Source organism: Metopolophium dirhodum, chromosome 7 (assembly GCF_019925205.1).
Source record: "Metopolophium dirhodum isolate CAU chromosome 7, ASM1992520v1, whole genome shotgun sequence".
In the NCBI taxonomy this organism is placed as follows: Eukaryota; Metazoa; Arthropoda; class Insecta; order Hemiptera; family Aphididae; genus Metopolophium; species Metopolophium dirhodum.
In genome coordinates, this window is record NC_083566.1 from 12,356,574 (window position 1) to 12,380,208 (window position 23,635).

Genomic DNA, 23,635 nt, shown 5'->3' on the forward strand with positions numbered 1-23,635 from the left:
CGCAGCATTGAATTTACGGACCACGCCACACCAAGCCACCAATTATTAATTAAATGTTGTTATATTATAATATAATATTTCACATACCCAATCGTTTGTACATAAATATAATGCACTGCTACTGTTTAGAAATAATATTATTAACTAACTAATCCGACAAATATTTGGCAAATAACTACACTACAATACCACATTCATAATCATAGCGTATACAAGGTTTACAATAATTATAGATTAATACAGCCATACATTTTAGAAGTAGTACTGTTACTACATATAGGTTTATTTGGGACCTTATAACGCAGATTGAATATTGACAACGTTTTTGATAGAGGGGTAAATAAATTTTTATATTTTGTACGACACTAATTGTAACGCTATGTGATTCTAAATTAACTTAAGAAATCTATCCGATGATTATTTTAGTAGATAATGTAATATTTATTTAATCATTCAGATATAATCTGTTTAAGTTGAAAATTAAATCATTGTGAAAATTAAAAGAATACTTATTAAATTATTTATATACATGTTAGTTTAAATAAATATATATATCTAAGTTATTTTATAATCAAGCTTCAGAAAAGAAAAAAATGTTTTTATAATTTTTCAACAGTGTTAGTGGTTATTACAATGTGAAATACTGTTCTTGATAAGGTAGTATAATTGTACAAGGAATGAGATAACAATAGTTGTTAATATTTCACATTTCTCCAGTTTGAGAATTTTTAAAAATTTTTTTTTTCTTTGAATAAAATTAAGTTTTGTCTGATTTTTATAAAAAACATTTTAAAATATTAATACAATATTCGAAGAGATAAACGGTACTGAATGGTTCTCAATAACCATATATTAATGAATTTTAATTCAGATGCTGTAAAAAAGCAGTATCTATATAAATATTTCTTGAGATTTGATACATATCTTAATTTAAAATAAGTGTAATTTATGCGGACATTTGTTTTAAGTAGTTACATTATACTAAAATGTTAGATGAGCTATTCCATTTTATACTAATAAGTTAACTAAGTCAAGTTAGAAGACTCATATTTTGTTTTAAAATTACTTCAAAAAAATATTTTTTTTAAATCTATGACACAGTAGGTCATGAATTTATATTTCTTTGAACAACCACTTTTTTAACGGGAGTTAAATTTTTGTTTAGACTACGGTTTTTATATACTCTTTTTTTTCAAAAAATGTAAATTATGTAGAAATGTATTCCCAATTGTATCATAATCAAAAACTCGTTTGGCGTTGAAAAGTTTCACACTCAATTGTATTTACTTTTTATTTTAATTATATTAGTAGAAACAAGTTGCCACCTGTGAAATCATAAATAATTAATAACGTTATAAAAATATTGTTATATGTATACTGTATACGAGTAAATTCGGTCCGATTCAGTTTTTGCGAGTCATTATTGTCTCATAAGTAAAGCATAAATAAATATGTCCGTTTTTTCCTGTAAATATATTTATAGGTGTATTTTATAATAAACAGATCATTAATATTGAATTTTAAGAAAATTATAATATGTTAATATTATTAAGTTTACGTTCTGAAAAGTTAACTGTTACTCGAACCTTGAATTGCTATATTAAATAATTACGTTTTCAAAGCTTTTTATCAATGACTATACAATTTTAATAACAATCGTGTAAGTGTGTTATTATGTTTATTTTGCTTTGAACTCTATATGCATACCAAATACAGTTGTTCTTATACATTTATTTATTCATGGAAGCTATCTATAACGTATGGTATTACATCGTGAATATTAAATTACGTATTATAAAAAGTCAGGATATGAAACAATATTACGCATGGAAGTTAATCAATTTAGTAATGGAAATCAACCATTACGGTAGAAAGCACGATGCTCAATATTAATAACAAACGACTGAGTATATAATATAATATTTATATCCAAGATGATTCTTATAACAGCAAACACTCGTTATTTCAAAAAGTATTAACTTTTTAAAAATTTCCCTTATGGGAAATTTAAGCTGCAGCAATTCTAATATTTTATAATGCCGCCCTTACTTTTTCTACATTATATATGTTTGTAGTTGAAGCCACTATAAACTTTTGATGAGCGGAGTATTACACTACATATTTGGCGTGGCCCCTGCTCATTGACCAATAAATAATAATATTTAAAATTATCAATCATATTATTATAGTATAATATAGACAAATACAATTTAAATATATTGAAATCTATTTGAAAACTGTTCATGAAATATGTGTGTTGTAAATATATATAATATATGAATATATTTAAATGTGGGTATTGATGAGTAGGTAGCAAAGTATAGTAATGTAATGATTATAAATGTATTATAGTTAAATTTAGTTTACGACTACAATTGAAATTAGTAGGTATACTTTTTATATAATAATTTACATTTGTTTAATGACAACAAATATCAAACTGAATGTAAAAAAACACATTGATTAAATTAAGTATAAAAGGTATATAGGTATACCTATCATTACCTAAAATATTTTTTCTTCCGTCATATACAAATTAATACTGATTGCATTAGTTCATCATAATTAATATAATTGTATCATTAACTGAATACTGTAAATTATAACATTTAATATCCTACCAGCTTAATGTAAATTAAGTTTCGATGCTACGAACTTACCCTCCTTGTGTGGCGCTGGATATTGACAATGTAAAAATGCTGTTTGTGTATCCGTCACAATTGCAAGAATCAGTATGTCGTCCACCATTACCAGATGCCCAGACAAATATAGATCCTTTTCCGTGACGGCCCTATGGCGAAATAATAATAGAAATTTATAAATTTATAAATTTATCATGTATTGAATAATATTAATTATTTAACCTCAATAAATTTAAAAGTAAGTTTTTCTTCTTGATAAATATTTGACACACTGTTTTGTGTTAAGTTCACGAAATAAAATAGTTTATTTTTATAATTGTATGCATGTAACCAAAATAAGACTGCAAGAACATTTCTTTCTATTAAAAATACATATTATAAATGGATTTGAAAAAAGTGGAATTAATAACAAAATTACCTTTCATTAATATAATAACTTCCATTATTCGGTGTATAAATTTTTTTTTTTTTTTATTGATCTTGAGCCCGGCATCCGAGGCCATTAGCTTTTTTAGTTTTTACTGTAGGTTATTAAGTCGGTAGGGGGAGGAACACGTATGTGTTTAGTTTGGCAGAATTTTTGACTGGGCACCCGTAGGTATCTGCCATGCCCAGGTGGGGGATGGCGGCACTTGTTCTCCGGACACCGTGACTTGCACGGAGAAAAATGCCACCCGGTGGTCGAGGATCGAACTCGGACCGGCTGTGCCGAATCCGTCGCGTTAGTTCGCTCGGCCACCTCGTCCCCCAAATATTTGGTGTATAATACTGATATGTATATGAATTTTCAATTATAAAATTTTTTCAGTATATCCATTACCTTCTATTTATTACGATTACAATATATAATTGGTAGATATGTATAATAATGTTATTATATGAAAAACATATGTGTAATTAATTGGTATTTTAATAGTACACTAACATTAATATTATTATAAATAGATATTTATATAATAATATATATTGCCAAGCACTTGGACCAAACCTACAGAACACAAACAACTTAATTTTATTCTTAAAAAATCAAAATTGTATAATCTAATTAAAAAAAAAATAATGTAACTTAATGTAAATAACACCTAACTTAACAGCTTTGTACTAATGACCTAGATGTCGATGTATTTATGATCAATAAAAAAAGACCAGACAATCAAGATTACTTTCCTTTTATATACTCTATCACCTACATCACACATCAATACATCATCGTCTTTAAATAGTATCACTATAGGTAAAATATTGATTCTGGTTTACTATTATTACTGTCTACTCGTATGTTGATTTTTAATTTGACGCATAAACTTATATTTTTATTTTCAAAAAGGCGGATAAGTGGATGTCGCTCTGCTGTACAGTAGGTTACAAGTGGGTCACTGTAATGGATGGTGTTAAATTTGAATTTAATGATATAATATCATTGTATAAGAAAAACGATTTTAAGCGAAAACGGTCAGTCAGCCTATGATATTACCAAGGCTGGGCAAGTTAATGATTTTTTATAACTCAGTTAAGTTAAGTTAATATGTACCAATAACAAAAAGTTTAAAGTTAATTTAACTATAGGTTAACTCAGTTAACTTAAAAGTTAATACACTTTTTGTTAACTTTTTATTGAGTTAAAAAAAAGTTAATGTGTTTATACAACGCTAGCGTAATCAATTTTTTTCCAACCCAAAACTAAATTATAGGATATAGTGTTAATACTTCATACAGTATTTCCATATAAGTTAGATTCGAATGATATAAATTTTTAACTTTAAACAATTTACGATACATATTTTTTGACATGAAAACGAATAGACAGAAATAGTGAATTATTACAAAATTAAAAACAAAATAAATAACTTTACTTACTTCTTAAAATGAAAAAATAACTCGTTAATTTCACGTTAATTAAGAAAGAAATTTAGTAAGTTAACAGTTAAGTTGATGAAAAGCCTAAAGTAACTAGTTAAGTTAAAAAGTTTAAATTAAATTAACATTTTAAATTAACTTCACTTTTTAACTCGTTAATGCCCAGCTTTGGATATTACCAGGATATTATATACTTGGATATTATATAAGTAATTTATATGTAACCTATTCACGTGGAGCTTTGTTTTGAATTATAAATTCTTAGCTATAAAAGTTGAATATTTTATAAGTTTTTACCTACAAAATAATTATTAAATTATAAATTTGATAAATTTTGTCAAAATTTGAACTTTGAAAGCTTATAAAAAAAAAATTGTGGTTATGTATTTTTAATATTTTTCAACTGCTATTAGAACGATATATCAGGCCTTGCATTAAATTTTCAAGCTTTTTTAACCAACAAATAAAATTTTATTGATATTTATAGAAAAAAAAAACTAAAAAAAATGGAAACTAAAAATGTCCGTAAACAGCTTAAAATAAGTCAAAATATTTTCAACATTTTATCGTGCATAGAAAATGCTAATATAAACATTCAGTCAAAATTTCTTGTACCTAGTCATTTTTTTTAGAGTTGCACCAAAAACCAAAATCGATTTTTTCAAAAACAGATTTTGCGTAAAAATTCTTATTTTTCTTTAATTTTTCTTTTGTTTTTCACGTTGTATTTGAAAACTTCTGGAAAATGTTTACTTTTAACTCCCCAAAGTACCAACCAGATTCACTTTCCTATCAGAAAAGTTATTGTTGAAGAAAATCCAAGCATTTTTACTGTCCTAAAAGGTGACGATAGACACAAAAATAAAAAAATAAATATTTTTTTCTAGGTAATTCTTTTAAAATTCAAAAAGTACGGATAAGGGTATTTTTAAAGTATGAAATTTAATTTTAGCGCAAAGAAAAATATAGGAAAAAAAAATTGGAAAAAATTGACCATATTATGACTATTTTCAACAAAATCTAGTTTCGTTAGATGGTTTTGATTTAAGTATGATGCTTCAGGGAACTTGCCATATTAACAAATAAGAAAAAAATAACTTTAAAATAATCATACCATATATTAAGGCTCATTGTAAAATTACAAATATTTTGAAAACTTCAGTTTTTTTTAATTCAAATTTAGGTACACTATGTATTATATAATAACACAGGAAAAATGAACACAATGCGTTATCCATATTATATAGTTATATGATTTATGTATTAGATATTTTATTCTTTAATTAATTACTTTATGTTATTAGGTACTTATAACTAATATTTTTTTTTTAGAAAACTTGTCATATACAATAAACAATAAACTATACCGTGTTACCGCGGAAACTGGGTACACTCCATAGCTCAGTTACTTACATTACTCAGTATTCTATGCATATTTTAGAATTCTGTCCGCGGGGAATTGATGATCCAATAGTCTAGTTTCATGTGCCACAAACAGAGATCAAAAATATGAATAGGGTAATATGGGTAATTTAATTATACAGTATATCCTACATTCCAACTACATTGTTTTTGAAGACATACGGTGTATAGAAACAGCCTCCACCTCCAAATAAACTTGAATTAGAATGTGATGAAAATCTTTTTTCTATTATTTTTAGTAAACACCCAAATTGAATCACCAAAAATATTACGAACGTGTTAATAGAATATAATACTTAAATTCATCTGATTTAAAATTGTATTATTTGTAATAGTACCTATAATTATTATTACGAAAATTAAAACACAAGTTTTAAGATCAAATCATTTCAATACGACAATACTACAATCAAAATAATGGGTTTCAAGCATACTGGCTGAATTAAATGTATACATTTATTTTTTTTTGTTCTTAAAGTATTTAATTTTTCACTTGTCACGGACAAGGACTTGGAAATGTCCAGGGAAATAGATGATTTAACAAGTAAAGTTCATTGTTATGTCACTTCAGACGTAATGACATCTGACGAAAAAAATCCACATATTTGGTATTTCTAGTTGACGAAGAAATAAAACAAAGAAATTGTATAAGAAATGTTGCAACGTAAAAATCGTTTTGGCAAGTTGGTTGTCTAAAAATGAAGGTATCTTATTGTAATGTTATGACTAATAATAATAATAATGTTCTTTATTTACGGAGATACAACTCCATTTAAATGTCTAATAACATATTAATATTATGGTGCTCACAAATAATTAGTACATAAGTAAAAATAATTATTTTGACTCGGTATAATGTAGCCGTAAAATTCTAAACTTAATATAATAATATTATATAATGTAGGAACACAAGCTCTGTGGGTGTGGTTTTTGATATACCTTGGCCAGTTCTATGAAGAGACATTAATATGTGTTTCAGACATGTTTATGTCAAGTAGGTAAGTACTGTATATAATACAAAAACGAAATTAAAAGAATTTTTAAGTGCGTGCTTAAGAAAGAAAAGGGTATCAAACACAATGTTAATGACTCGAACTTGTATAAATAACTGGTTCATTTATACGCGACACTTGTACCTATATCACACTGTGCATGAATTGTAGGTTTTTTTCTCTTTCCTATTTATTTTTCTGCAAAAATAAAATATAAGTAATAAGGTCAATGGAACACCAGAACACCTAGCCTTCGTAAGTATCAACGGTCGGCACAAACAGAATTTGTGTAGTGAAAAGAGTATTTCCGATTCGGTTTTGGTCGTTTTATAATTTCACATTAATGCGAAAAATATCGAACAACTTTTAAAGTCAGTTCATTAACAACATAAAATATACTAAAATCCAGAACGCCATTAAAATTGTATTTTTCTTTCGGATTAAATTCATAAACAAACGTTTAAAAGTTGATCCTTTTTAAAACAGGTAAAATTGGATGAAATGTGATTATAAAGTTTGACTTTCCGAGTAATAATTATTGTATAGTACCTATAAGTAAAACTTTTCAAAGAAAATGGTTGTGGGTATTTGAAATGATGATTAAAAAACTAGATTTATAGTAATTATTAGTTTATCTTAAATTCAAACAAAAACATGAAGACGATTTAAAATTACTAAAAATATAATACAATCATTTAAATTTAAATAATTAAAATTAACAATGGAAAATTATTTTAGGGATTCGTTATCATTAATTAATAATTATATACTTAGGTATATTATTATTAAGACTCATCATAAGATATAAGAAGATAATATTATTTAATTTTATATTATATGTATATGTTCCTCAAACAAGTAAAATAAAGTAAATATAACTACTACCTAACTATTATAATAAAATTAAATCCTTTTTTTTTTTTATTTTTTTTTTTTTTATTAAAAGAATAATTACAATCCTATAATTTTAATTAATTAATCATATTTGAAGGGGATATGATACCATGATTTTCTGTTTTTGTCTAACACACGCGCGACATAGTATTTTAGACGTGTTTATTGCCAAACATTCCAATCGATTTATTGAAGTGATAAGAATTCTTAAAACAGATTTGAATTTTTCGTCAAATCTACTTGAAATCGACTTTCTTACATGTTTGATATTATCCCCCAAATTGACATATTAAAAAAGAGTATTTTAATTTTTGGAGAAGTTATAATCGAAAAATCGAAAATGTAGGAGTCGATTTCAAGTAAACTTGACGATAAATTCAAATCTGTTTTTAGAATTCGTATCGCTTCATTAGATCAATTGGTATGTTTGGCAATGAACCAGTCTAAAATCCTATGTCGCGCATGTATTAGACAAAAATAGAAAATCACGGTATCGAATCCCCTAAATAATGATAGTTTTTCTATAATTTTAGGTTTGTATATGTTTTTACAGACAAAATTGATATTAATTTTAATTTAGAAAATACTACAGAAAAGTACTAAAGAAACAAGACAGAAGAAAATATTGGGTGCAATTCCCAACGGAGGAAAAAGTTGTATATAATTTTATAATAGTTTAAAACATGAATTCTAGGAATTCGAAACTTTGAATATTTCTTTCAAACGAGAAGTAATGTTGAGTTTTAACACTTGATATTTGAATACGAGAATAATTATATTATACAATTTATATTTTTATAAAACCTCAAAGATATTTATTGGAATCATAATTTTTTTTTTATGAGTGACTAACATTTAAAAAATACCCCAGACAGTAAAAGTATATTTCGTTTCTCAAAACCATTACTTTTATTAAATACTGTAATTTATTTAAAATATAAAATGATACAAAATACCGATAAACGCCTATATAGGTAAGGGATGTAAGACGAATTCTAAACACAACAAAGTTTCTGTGCCCTGTTTGCATTTATTAATATTTATTTTTGCAACAGAGAGTATAGCCAATGTACAGAATATAGTTAGCATCATAATTTTATGTGCGGTTCATGAGTTTCATGTAATAATAATATTGTTTTAATATTTCCGTGGTTCTTGAAGCTCCCCATATTAATTATTATTATAATATTATGTTATCTAAAATGTATATAATTTCCATTAACGTTGTATGCTAAAGATACCAGATTGACTTATTTGACTATTACATATAATTTTAAAGTTACATTATAAACGTAGAATTACAATTTATGACATACCAATTCACGTTAGAAAATATATACTTCAATTGATTCTTAAAATAATTCAAACGGTTATAAAAGTGGGAACTGTTGTAATAGATTTCTGCTAACATATAATGAATTGTTTCTAAAACCTTCAAATCTTTTTCTGGAGTTATTTAATTATCAGTTGTAAAAAGAAGAGCGGGCTGGATACATAAACTATTTATTGGGCATTCGTTTAGGGTTTAGCTTACCTCACATCAGTGCTATACACGGTACTGGATAGTGGTAATTGTTGGAAGCAATAATATATCATCGCATTTCAAAACGATTCTTTCTTACATGTATTTCAAAATGCTTAGGAAACTATTACACAAATAAAAAATGATATCTCAGAGTGCCAAATAAAATCGATTTCCAATAAATTGGTAGCATCACATGAAACTGTATGACCCATGTTATGTAATATTTATGATAATAAATGTTATTAAGGGTGTCTGGTGCCAGTTTTTCAAATTTTCCGAAATTCAATGAAATTTGAAAATAAAATGTTATGTTGTAGTTGCCATCTCAATTATAATATTTTTCTACTAATCTACTACCCGATAGCTATTTAAGGGTGAGGGGGGTTAATAGGGTGTATTATATCGAAAAAAAATGACTTCACGGGAATAACTCTCTGGTTTTGTAGAATTGTCGGATTTTTATGATTATATTTTTATCTAAAAAAAGAAAACTTCCTATAGGCCACATCGGTCTCTGATTTTGTATTTTATTTCATATAATTGTAATAAAAAATGTGTAAATAATGCTTTTTATCTTGAATTTTTTTAGACATTAAGTTTGAGAATAAAATATTGAAACACAAAGATCAATGCGGGCTGTAGAATATTTCCTTTTAGCAATTAAAAAAAAAAATTATGAGATTTGGTTGATTCTACAAGACGGTATTGTTATTCCCGCAGTGTATTTTTGAGGACAAAATGGCATCGGCACTTAAGTCATCCGCTTGTATTGTAGCCTGTAAGTATACATTTTCTATAGACTTGCTCATTAATTTTCTTGATAGCGATTAGTAAAATAAAAAAAACCAGAGATCTAGTGTATACTATATTGTAGATTTCAAGTGCACTGAGTAACTGTAATGGAAGTGTTTATTTTAAAAAAAAATGTTAATTGTATTTTATTTTTCAGATTTTATGTTAATTGTAAACGAAAAATGATTATCAGCGGTGAAAATTATTCTGTTTAGTGTATGTTATATTATATTTATATTATTATTATTTATTAGTTTTGTTTTCATTTGGTAGGTTTGCCAAGTCAAAATGACAAAAAAAACTAAAGAAATAAAGTTTATACCTCTCCTAACTGTTTTGTCGCGCTCGCCTAAAATCAATATTAAAGATACAACTTTAAATATATCTTTAATCGTGCCTCAAATGATACTAGTTAAATTTAATTGACACGCCCTCAACCAGCAGCTCTGTGGACTACCTCGACCACCTGTTTAAAACTGATAACGACATGGAGCCCCAAATATCCACAATAAAATAAATATTAAAAATAATATATCAAATTAATAAAATAAAAAATTTCTTATGCCTATAAATCGCTCAAAATGAGTCAAAATATTTTGAAAATTGTATGGTGTATAGAAAATTGTAATATCCGATACAAATTTAAAGCATTAGTTTTTTAGTTGCACCAAAAAAACTAAACCGATTTTCTTGAAAACGGATTTTGCACAAAAATCGCCGTTTTTCTTTAATTTCTTGTTTGTTTTCTCTTCGCTTTTGAAAAAAACTGTGAATTTTCTAATTTGACCTTTCAAAAGTACCAACTAGATTCACTTTCCCATAAGAAAAGTTGGTGAAGTTGAAAATCGAAGCATTATTTCTACTAGAAAAAATGTTTACAGAAAGGAAAAAAACACACATCATTGTAAAATCAAAACATTCATCGGTTCGCTTAGAATCTAAAATAAAAGCTCCCTCCCTCTGTTGTTTGTAGATATTTTCCGCAAAATATTAAGGACCTTCAAGACACACGTCACTACTTAATACTAATGTAATAATTGAGAAACTACTACTACATAAAAATACAAATAGTCGTAACCCGCCGCAGTGTCATAATTGCTAATCCTACTGGCCTACAACCATTGCTAACACGAGTTTCGATGCGTCAAATGCGATGAATAACGGATAAGTGCACCAAAGAGCGCAACAGTGCCGCCAAATGCACCCTAGCACCAAGGATCACACTGCCAACTTCAAGGGATGCACAGCATTTAAGTCAACTCTCGAGAAATCTTCTCCAAAGGTTGCTCTAACCAAGGCCCATGATTTCCATACTCAACCCGAAATCAAAACATACACAGAAGCTACCAATAACCAAAATTCTCACACAGAACATAGTTTTCAACATTCTTTCACAGTTAATCACATTCAACTCTAAATTAATTAATTAGACTTACAATTCCTCTTCCTTCTTCACTTCTAAGGGCACTTATCGCCAAAACATTTATCCCCCCCCTTAATCTATTTTTGACCAATACTCCATCATTTTAATAATCTTATTCATTATCAATCATATTATACTCTCATTAATATATTTCAAATATTTAAATTTATCTATATCCCAATTAACATATATAATTATCTATTTCCATTATTATTATTATAATTTTTTTATAATATTTATAGCTATCTTGTTTTGAAAACTGTTATTTTTCTTATATTCTTCAAATAGTCTGATTTGTTATTATCTTTAAGCCTTCGAGCTGTCATATGTTATTTAAATAATATACGTTTTTGTTGAGCTGGAGGACGGAGTGGCCGAGCGGACTAAGGCGTCGGTTGCGACACGCACCGACGCCGGTTCAAAACCTCGGCTACGGGCGAATTTTTCTTCAGGCAAGTCACGGTGTCCGGAAAGAAGTGCCACCATCCCCCACCCGGGCCACTAAAAAGTCTGCCAAACCAACAAACTCACGTGTTTAAACCTACAGTACCCTCCCCCACAGTTAAAAACCACTTGATGGCCTAAGTTACCGCGGGTTAATAAATAAAAATAAAAACTTTTGTGCTGTAATAGTTTATGGTATATAGAAGCTAATAAAAATATTATAATAAAATAAAAACTTAACCACGTACCGAAAAATATCGTGAAAATAAGTTTACGGTATAAATATATTTATATGTCTAAATATTTTGAAAAATTCGTTCTCTATATAGAAATGGAGAAAATGTTGAGGCTCTGCGATTAAGATTTGTTGAATTATAAATTGTATAATAAAATAATATAAATCTATCTAAGGAGAAAACGTTAATTTATTTGTTTCAACTAAACCTAAAATTAAAAAATATAATTTTAATTTAATTAAATAAAAGAATACTTGTAACATTTTTAAGGAGTAAAACAAATGTTATTCACTGATCTCAGCCATTTTGAAAACAAATAGTACCTAATCATATTTCTTAATTCCACTTGAATCGTACCAATGTTTAACTATATAAATAAAAGTACCTATCTACGTTGTTAGTATATGGTACTTACAAACTATTAAAATAAATTATTAGTGTAAGTTTTACCAAAATGTAATTAGTTTCAAACTATTACAGACAAAATCAGTTTAAGACAAGCTGATTTTAAAATTAAGTAAAATTCAAGTGTTATTATTAATACAAATATTTTATTTACCGAAGTCACTCCGTAAATGAATGCTCGTCTTGCCAATGGCCCTGGTCCGTCAACAGTCTTACCATCATCTTCTGGACCCCAAGAAGCACTGTATATATCTATATGATTGATGTTCAAACCCAACGCGCGAGCTTCAACAGCATCATTTACTGTACCATCTAACATCCTAACTCCTGAAAAAAAATATAATATATATATATATATAAGAAGAACGTATGAGTAACATTGCCATGAGAAATGATTTTCCCTTAAAACTTAGAATAGACATAACCTATATAGGTATACTGTTTTATAATTAGCGTATTGTATTATGTAGTATGTATAATGTATGCTTTATAGTATATTGTATATAGGTATAGTAAATGGATTTTAAATTTAACAGAACGATATTATATATTATACTCCGCTTGCTGAGAGAATGTGGTTACTTCGCGCATATGACTAGATACGAGTTGTGGAGATTGGGTGCGACCGGATTTGGTTTGTGCACAATCATATTCTATATGGGCGAACGGAGTATGGTATATCAATTTTTTTTTATAATAAATTGATATATTTTATTTACTCATCTATTCAATTAGGTTAAATTTATTTTAGAGTATTATCAATTATGTACTGTTTTAATTTTGATTGATAATTCCAGTGCAATGTATCCTAAAAATATCAATGATACCCTGGCTCAATAGTCAATTATAACTTTGTATTTTTATATTATTACTGTACCTCCAATACTGGCGTTGTATGCCACGCCGATACCGCAATACTGGTTAAATGCAATGGCAGCTACTTCACCGGCGCACCTCGTCCCGTGCTTGTTGTCGCCATTGTCCCGAGGCATAGGGTCATCATCATTATCGTTTATGTCGGTGCTAGCACTTGGGTCCTGCATAAACAAATTTAACACGTTTTAACCATAAAATCATGATAAAATTGCACGGTTGTTGTTAACTTAATAAATATATTAACTTTATACTAAAATCAGTATACAATGTTTAAGGTTTACAAGGAACTCAAATAATTAAACAGTGAAGTATATTATAAAACATGGAATTTGTTTGTGATTATTCAAGAATAGAATAAAAACAATATTATATAATTTATAGAATATATTTCTATGAATGACTTATCAGGAAAATAAATATATGAGATAATAAATAAATAATATAAATATACCAGTATAATACTAAAACTATATTAAACATTCTTAAAATTCTTTGTTACGTTATATTTTCAAATGTATATTATTATATTAATAATTATCCTTTATTATTATTATGAAATGCCTATTATAATTTTTTTTCTTTTTCTCTGACATAAACTTAATTAAATTATAACTCTTGTATCAAATTCATGCTTGCTATTATTATGGTTATAAATTATTTAATGGGTCTATTTGTATACATTAATATTATTTAATGATGTGAAATATTAAATAAATATAATAAATACATGGGTATGTATTATACAACATTCATAATATTAATTATTATTTAATACGAAATTTAAATAATGATTGATGACTTGATAATAATATATTAATATATACCTAAATTAATTACAGGACCAATTATACAGAATACAGATATTTGTTTACATTTTCAAAGATTTGTTTAAACATACATACAACTAATATAAAATCATATTATATTAATATGTGGGTATTTAATTATATTACAATTTGTAAGTGTTAGTAGGAATTATAATCCTATTAAAGTATTAATGAATTAAATATTTTACGTTGTATTGTACATTCCCTTAAACACGTTATAAAAAACAATTTTAGAGCGAAAATAATATTTTTCTTGAATATGGTATTTTAAAGAGTTAAGTCAAACGACTCAGAAAAAAAGAGTAAAGGGATATTAAATTTAAAACTCGTCAGACCATTTTTTATTAAAACAAAAGAAAACTTCAAATATTTTATTTATCAGGGACGGAAATCTTACTAACTTAAAATGTATTTAAATTACGAAAAAAGATTTCTATGGACTACGCTTTCAATAGGTACTTACCTACATAGAACAAAAATAAATATGATTTGCTATGTTGCTCTTTTGAATACTTTAGTTCAGTAAATAAAGATAGGATATACCTACCTAAAATATTGAAATATTGTATATAATAAAAATTATAAGAACTGATAAATTCGTTGTTGAATTAAAATATTTAAATTTAACTTTTAAGTACGAAATTAGCTTTTTATTAGATACCAAATAAGCCTCTAGCTCTAATAGGTCTAGAAGACTGGATATACCTATACTACATATTATACAATTTTAAACACGAGTTGAAAAAACCACGAGTTCGTAAAACTTTGAGTATACACTCGAAGTTGCTGTGTTTGACGTTTTCACGGGATAAGTTTTAAGTAAGAAATTTAAAAACACTGTTTACATTTCAATATATGGTCTCGTAGAGACCATATTGGTTATAAAATGCATCTTGTCCCGATATATTTATTTTTTATATACATATACCTAATACAAGTATACATTCTTATATATAAGACTATAGTCTCATTATTGTCGAGTGTATACTCTTTCCGTTTATTGGCTGTAGTCAATCGATAATTTTCAAGTTGTCGATGATGCTACTTAAATTAAAAAACAATATCCGTATCTATTCAAAAAAACTTGTACCTACCAAAGTTGTCGAAAATATAATTTTTATGTTATTCATGATAATACAAAGAGATGAAAATATAATCCTATAATATCATTCATTAGCACGACCGAAAATATTTTCACATTTATCCTGCATAACTACGAGCAATAATTCGATAACTATATTTATATTAACATGCAGGAATAAAATTAATGATGTAAAATTGTAAAGTAATACAAACAAACCCGTCAAGGATCAAACTAATAATTCAAATCAAAAACAAGGATTTCCCGAAATGAAAATACTCGCATAATATGCAAAATGTTAATAACGCATAAGAAGACAGAAACCCTCGCAGAAGCCATAAGTAAATAAAAATATAATTTGAGTTTCAATATATCAACTCATTGCAGGGAAAAGTTGAATGTGGCATGGTTTTTATTCTAAATTAAGTTATACGAAAATTTAAATTTATAAAAAATACAGACATTTTATTTTGATCAATATTGGTTTCTACGGGAATATATATAATATCGTACTTGATTAAACTGATGGTCATTCGAGAGCATGGCCAACTATGATATAGTATATATATATATGTGAGTTTATACACTTTAAAACCAAATTAAACCCAAGCACGTAATATAGTATCTTTTGGAGTACCAAAAACGATATCATTAATGTTGTATAATTTGTGAATACGATAAAATATAATAATTTGATACTTAGCTGTATGACATTCTAAATGACGTAAAGTATCCTTTGGAAAGTTTTTTTTAAAATATATAATATGTATATACTAAAAATTCATACACATATAATTATTATGTATGACGTATAGAGTGAAGGTGTAATGAAATATTATTCAGAAGTAATTTCAGAGTGAAGTTGTCAAGTCCTCCACATGCACAATTTGTTTGTTATAATATACACGTAAGAGACTAATATTGGAAATCAACTAAAAAATATACATGCAATCGTTAAAGCAAAATATACGAACATGAAATATTGTGTTTATTTTATAACAATGTAATATATGTCATGGTATAAAAGTACAAAATATGTATAATGATACAGTAGTATGTACTCATAAAGTTGAGCACAAAATTAATTTGTCAATCAAGTCGACTGGTCATTATATATAAATGTATAATACATAAATAAAAGAATAACTAGTTATCTAAACCCTTTCACTATACAATTATATTAATTACCTATACTTGACAAAAACAATTTTTTTTTAAACCAACAGATTATTTTGTAATTTACACGCAGAGTGTGTTTATTTTAAATTTGTGCAATGGGAATTTTCATAATTATTCGGTTAACATAATATAAGCTCACATTATATACGTACGTGCTCATCACTATAGCTGTTTAGCCAAATTCCATTACCAAAAAGTTTTATTAAACAGCTTGCATATTAACCTTTACAAGTGCGTCATTCACACTCCACACAGCCATGAGCAACGACTTCGTGAAAATCTTCGGAACGCCCAAGGCTTTTAAAGGTGGCTAAACTTTGATACGGTTCAACGCACATGCAAAACCGTATGGAGATTTTACTCCTTACTACACCGTTATTATATTTTAATATCAAAATAAACCTATTTTGCACGTGTGAAATTCCTCAGTGAATTTTAAAAAGTAAAATAATTTAATTTAAATAACATAATATTATTACATTACTTACTGTAAACTTATAAAAGTATATTGTGTTACATGAAACGTAAAAATTATTATTTTATATAATATATATGTCAAATTTTGAAATATACCTAAATAAATATTTGAAATGTACATAATAAATATAAAATTAATAATAAATAGTTGCACTGAATAATAAAAACCATATTGACATAAAAATAGTTAATTCACAAATAAGTTTAATGTTTATCGAGTTTGAATAGGTAATTACCAATTTAGGATATTTAATAGGTAATGGAAGTGTTTAAGATATATATTTTAAAACCTAATAGTTTGTACATTATATTTAATTTTATATGTACTAAGTTCTTATAATAATTAATAATAATAAGATAAATATATACTCTGATATTCAGTGAAACGTAAAAAGTTACATTAGTAAATTATATTTATTATTTACGGCTTACGCTAATACTGTTTGAAAGCTCACCCATGTTTTGTATAACGTACATTAAATTTGTACATATATAATTTGTATAGGTACCTGAAAAGTTTAAAATCTACTAAATACTCTCTAACGTAGGTACCATATGTATCGTACATGATGTATTATAGAGATATAATTTAATTATTCCAGTTTTAAATGATGAAAAATTAAATTAATTTTAACAATAATTATTGAAAAAAAAATAAATTAAGAACTTCTTAAATTATAATGTAACATCTCATGACGATGATTGTTGTTTTAACTTGTACGTAATTATTACTTAGGTTTATCTATTTGCATTATGTATTTAATGGTAGTATGGTTTAAATTTAGTAGTCAAGTCAATGATACAACTAATGTCGGAAAGAATAGTACTTAAAAAATAACAATCGGATAACAATGCCAACTGCGATGAATAACTAAAAGCAATCGATACAGCCATCGATACCACACCCACGGTATAACGCCCCGGCATTAATTCCCCAAACACTTATGCTCACATCGAAAATGTTCACGACTACTTTATTGAGTCAACAAATTCATGACATGGTTTGTTCGGTAGGGGGGGGGGGGACGCGATATCGAATCGGTGGCGAGTGGTTATATAAGGTGGTGGCGGTGAGGGAGGAATACATGAGTTACAAATCGCATTTCCTTTTACTCTATTCCTCTCCTTGCCACTACTCTACTTCCCACCACACTCATCCGGGTCCTCGTTTTTCTCATTGTCGCAAAAAGCGGTGCGCACAACAGCACTTTTCTGCGAACACTGAATATGAAATCGTCAAATGGGTCCGAAAACGCTGAAATCCCAGTTTACAATGCGTACTGTCGATGTTTTGGTGTGTGACAGACTGTTTAGGGGGTGAGTGGTGTGGGAAGGGGAGAGAAAAGCAATTTGTTTGCCTGGTGCAAATCGGATACTAATACGATTCCACGTCGTCGTCGTCGTCAGCTGATTCGGACGGGAAACGAAATGCACACCCTCATTAGGGGATGGGAAAACGTGGTATGTTTAGTACTCGGTCGGTTGAGAAATGAAAAAAAAAAAATACTGAAATAAGAGGGAAAAGGAAAATACGAACACGTAGGTATGTTACTTATATTATTATTATTATTATTATTATTATCATAGTGTTTGCTCACGTAATTGTGTGCCAAATCGGGATGATTGGTCTGTATACCGTCGTCAAGTATTGAGACGACTACATTTTTGCCGGTATACCCTTTTTGCCAAGCCGGACCCATATTCATGTCGAAGCCGTCCAGAGCACCACCATTCTGAAAAATAAAAATAAAATCATCATTAATTTGTAATACACGAGTTTAAGTACCTATCTAAAGATTTGAAATGGGTAAATTGAATTTTAATGTACATGACAGATACGTACAGGGTGCAGACTACAATTGTCATACCTACAGGATAGGTAGTACATAAAAACAAGGTAAATACAAGCATTTCAGTATGTCTCACAATTTTTTTTACAGCAGTAAATATTGTGAGTATAGTATAAAGATTGGTATGTAGGTAATATTTGTCTATTTAACGAAAGAGTACCTACTTTTAACATGAGAATAGTTGTTGTAATATTTTTTAGAGCTGAGCAAGGTTTTTTTTTTATGCATAATGAAATAACAAGATGGATACAAACTATTTCTCGACAACGTGAAGACACTAATAAATAGGTATTAAAGTAAATCATAATAAATATTTACAGGTCTGAACTGAAATACATAATATATGCCTCAACTATACGTTATTAGTTTATCGTTACCAAATAAATTGTATAATATTAATAAAATATTAATCAATAAAAATGTAATCGGGCCACTATACTTGATGGGCCGCGGTGTCTACTCATTTACCCTTATGGGGCTTTGTAGTTAACATACAAATTAACATGGTGGCCAACTAAGTTAGGCTGGCTTAAACTCGTAATAACATTACATTTTTCATCACACAAATTGTTTTATACGAAGTTTAATTTATTAGAAAATTATAGCATAATATACGAAAAAAAGGAACTGTACAAACTTTGAACATTCTGAAAAAAGAAAGAAGCACGAAAGCAGATTTTTTCGCGTAGGATATGTAACTCGATTTTTGTCTTTTTAGTTTAATGTTCAAAAGAAAAATAATAATATAATTATTTGAAATTAAATGGAAGAATTCTCAGATATTAATTTAGAAAAGTAATAAAAAATGTGGAACACGGTAGTAAAAACAGTTGGTAAAAATAGTTTCTTTTTCAAACTTTTAATGGAGTTTTCTTAAAATTATACAACAATAAACGTTTGTACTATATTTGAGTAAGAAGACATATTTTAACAAAAAACAACCTACTCTATTATAAGTATATTCGTTAAATAATATTGTAACATTAAGTTATAATATTAATTATTTTTAAAAGAAAAAAACTAACAAATTCTCAATTATTTTCGGAAAAAACATATATTATACAATAATTTATAATTAATTCTAGAATAAATGAAATGTGTGTACCTACCTACAATATTCATTGAATTATACCGAATATTTTCTTTTTATCATTTATAAATAAAATAATTCACTTGCAGTTGCAAAAAAATATTTTAAAATCATTGATGAGAAGAAGTGTTAAAAGATTGTTAAAAAAATAAATATATTTTCTAAATTTTTATTTTGTTCATGTACTTTTGTTGAAGTAAATCTGGAAGTATATATTATTACCTTGTATTTTAGAGGATAATTTATTATTTATAATATAAAATATTAATAAATTGCGAATAAAGTTTGGCTTAATAAAGTATGTAATTAATAAACTATTAAACAATTATTTCGCGTCCATCCAATATTTTATTTTGATAAAATATTAAATTGATTGTAATAATTTAAACACAATTTCAATACAAAACAGATGGATTTTAAGAATCTAATGCACTTATGCACTATTATAAAGTCTAATCTATTAAATATTTATTATACATAGAACTTTTTAGAAATAATAACTCTAAATTAAAATACAATGAAGACGTGTAGACTTTATATAAATATAATATATTCAATATAAATTCGAATTTTTTTTTTTATTTGTTTTATAGAAAAAAATGATTTGATAGTTCTTAGCATACAAATTGTACCCGGAGGTGGCTATGCTGGGGCATGTCCTCTGTATTTTTAAAATTGGTTGTTATAAGATTGTCTCCCTTACCTAAAAACATTTTTGCGAGTACTAGCTATGTGAATACAATTTGTACGCAAAACAAGTTGTTTATAAATATATATATATAGATTTAGCCTTTTAGGTATAAATCATGATTATTAATTTATTACAACATTTATTAAAAATAATTTATATATATATTTACCTAACTTAACCTGGAAACAAACCCAAGATATATAACTAAAAGTGTTAATAACTTTGAGAACCAATCATTCAAAATAATATTTAACCTTAATATGTTATTAGTAGTAAGTTTGTATTATATTTATATAAAAATAAAAATATATTAAAAACAATATTTAACAGTTTTTATGATAAATATTAAACATTTCTAATATCCTATGTACACTAGTAAACCCAGCCAAAACTATTTTTTCAAAGCGAATGATTTATCACTCAAATTAGTAAGAATAATATAACTGGCTTTCCTCGAGATGACTGTTGAGACCAGTGATCATCATCCAACATCCAGTCTCGGGTGTCCATGATCTATACATATTATATAGGTGTATACTTTTCAAATGTAAGCCCTTATTATCGACATACCAGATACAGCTAGGTTAGGCGAATTACATAGAGAACTTTTACCAATTGGACGTTAAACCTTTATTGAGATATTGATCCTATGTTTGCGTCATTCAATTATAGTTGTTTTTTTTTTTTTTTGAGCAGGACGATTTATTGAAAAATAATGATCTATCTGTTTGACAACAGAGGGCTGATAATTTTTTCTTATCATATGTTCTAACAAGTTCCATTATTGAACAAATATTTTTCTGTATTATAAATAATATGTATTTTAGTTTTACCAGTAGAAAACAAAATTCTTCAAGGGGTAGACATTTAATATTTCCTTTAGAAGAGAAGACTATTTTTTCTCTGATTTTTATTAACAATACAAGGTTATTCAAAATGACTCATAATATTAAAATTATATTTATGTATAATTAATTATTATATTATATTATACTTATATTAATTTACAATTTAAGTTTATTTTAAAGTTTACTTACCAGGTACCATTGTTCCTTGAAAAGTGGATCAGGAAATACATTATGGACAGTGTTACCAAGACGTCTGAATGGTTGTCCTTGTGTAAGTTGTGATAGTGGCCCACCTGATGTTTGTTGCTGATAAAAATCTGTGGAACCAGCAAATACAGTGGCCGGTAAATTAGGTCCAGGAAAATCTCGTTTTCGCCTCTTCTTTTCATGTTGTTGCTGAACCCAATGCACCTAAACAATTTAAAAATAAATATTTAAATATTACACTAAGAATAGTTAGGATCATTATTTAAAAATAAAATAACGTATTTAACATTTTAAAGACAGTTTGTTTTAATAATTCTTTAAACATGCTAAACAAAAGGACAAAAGTATATAATCATTTCGTAAATGAACATTTATCTCGCCTGAAAACAGACTCGTTCTTGCGAACTGTATTTTAAGTTATTTATAGACGGGGATTATAAAATATCTTGAAAAGAAAAAAAGATGAATCCTTTCTTTTTAAAACTCATCCAAATATAATAGTTCAATAGTTTAATACTACCTATGTCCTATAAGAGTTTTTACCTACAGTAGGTACCTACATTTATATAGTCGTTAGGTACATCAATTTTTTTTCCCTATTCCCTCGTATAGTAATATGAAAATTTCGGGTGAATGAACAATTTTAGGTAGAAGGTATACATAAAATATACAAAAAAATGATGGCACTTACATTTTTTTCACTAAATATATACAAAATATTGATGTTCACATGAATATTTTAACGGGGATAAAATAATGAATTAGTTTAACCTATATTTAAATTATTAAAAATTTGTAAAACGCAAACCAAGAAAAGAAATTTTTTTTTTAAATAGTATATTTACAATCTATACAACATTCAAGGTATACTAAGTAAGTATGGTGACATAAAATACCATTAATAAGAATAGGAAGGCTCTCAGCAGTGCCACCTGACCAAAAATTTGGTTTTGTTTTTTTAAGAATTGAGCAGGTCTCTTGGCCATTTTCTTTTTAACCTTCTAGGAATGAGTGAGATAATGGATAGATTTTTAATTAGTGGATTTGAATGAGCGCGAAGTTTTGAGTGGAATTTTATGTAATGGGATTTGGCTAAGTCGTTGAGGGTTGGAATATTAAGGTCTTTGTGGAGGTTTTTGTTGGTTACATATCATGGGGCAGAGGTTATTAAGCGTAGGCATATGGATTAGAATACTTGCAAGGTTTTAGTGTTTGATGGCGTTGCTGGCCCCCGTAGTTGGATGCCGCAAAGCCAAGGCGGACGAATTATCGATTTGTATATCGTAAGTTTGTTGGCTAGAGAAAGTTTCGATTTTAATTGGGGTCTCAGGAGATGCAGACTAGAGTTCACAGATTTTCGTTTTTGTTTTAGATGTGAGCTTCAGTTAAGGCATTTGTCAAATATTAATCCTAGGTACTTTACTTCGTCTGATGAGTGAACTACTTTGTTATTAAACGTGACAGGTGGGCAATCAGAATTGCGCAATGTAAAAGTTACATGAGTAGACTTGTTTTCATTGATTTTTATTTTCCACAGCTTTGTCCATAAGTTAATCATATTTAGGTAACTTTGGATCATCCGACAAGCAGTTGAGAAATCCTGATGGGACGCTAAAATTAGAGTGTCATCGGCATATGTACCAAGGAAAGTGAAGGATGTTTTTGGGATATCGTGGGTGAACACAGAATAAAGAAAGGGAGCGATGTAGCTACCTTGTGGGACACCTGCTAAAATACGATAGCTGGATGAATAACTATTTTTAATACGAACCTTAAAAGAACGATCAGATAGGTATGATTTTATTAATAAGAAATATGGTGCTGGAAGAAACTTTTTTAGTTTGAAGAGTAACACTTCATGCCAGACCCGATCAAAA

General features: G+C 27.4%; 1 protein-coding gene across 2 annotated transcripts in view; it reads right to left on the reverse strand.

Moving 5' to 3' along the window:
• The window catches only part of LOC132949721 (furin-like protease 2), a 146,872-nt gene that overhangs the window by 38,517 nt on the left and 84,720 nt on the right, over positions 1 to 23,635 (reverse strand). For both annotated transcript variants that reach the window (XM_061020752.1, XM_061020751.1), the window contains exons 4-8: positions 21,741 to 21,962; positions 18,671 to 18,805; positions 13,510 to 13,669; positions 12,787 to 12,959; positions 2,661 to 2,791 (exon numbers count right to left, since the gene is read on the reverse strand). In XM_061020752.1, coding sequence (XP_060876735.1) covers positions 2,661 to 2,791; positions 12,787 to 12,959; positions 13,510 to 13,669; positions 18,671 to 18,805; positions 21,741 to 21,962 — 821 coding nt within the window. The remainder of the gene's footprint in view (positions 1 to 2,660; positions 2,792 to 12,786; positions 12,960 to 13,509; positions 13,670 to 18,670; positions 18,806 to 21,740; positions 21,963 to 23,635) is intronic.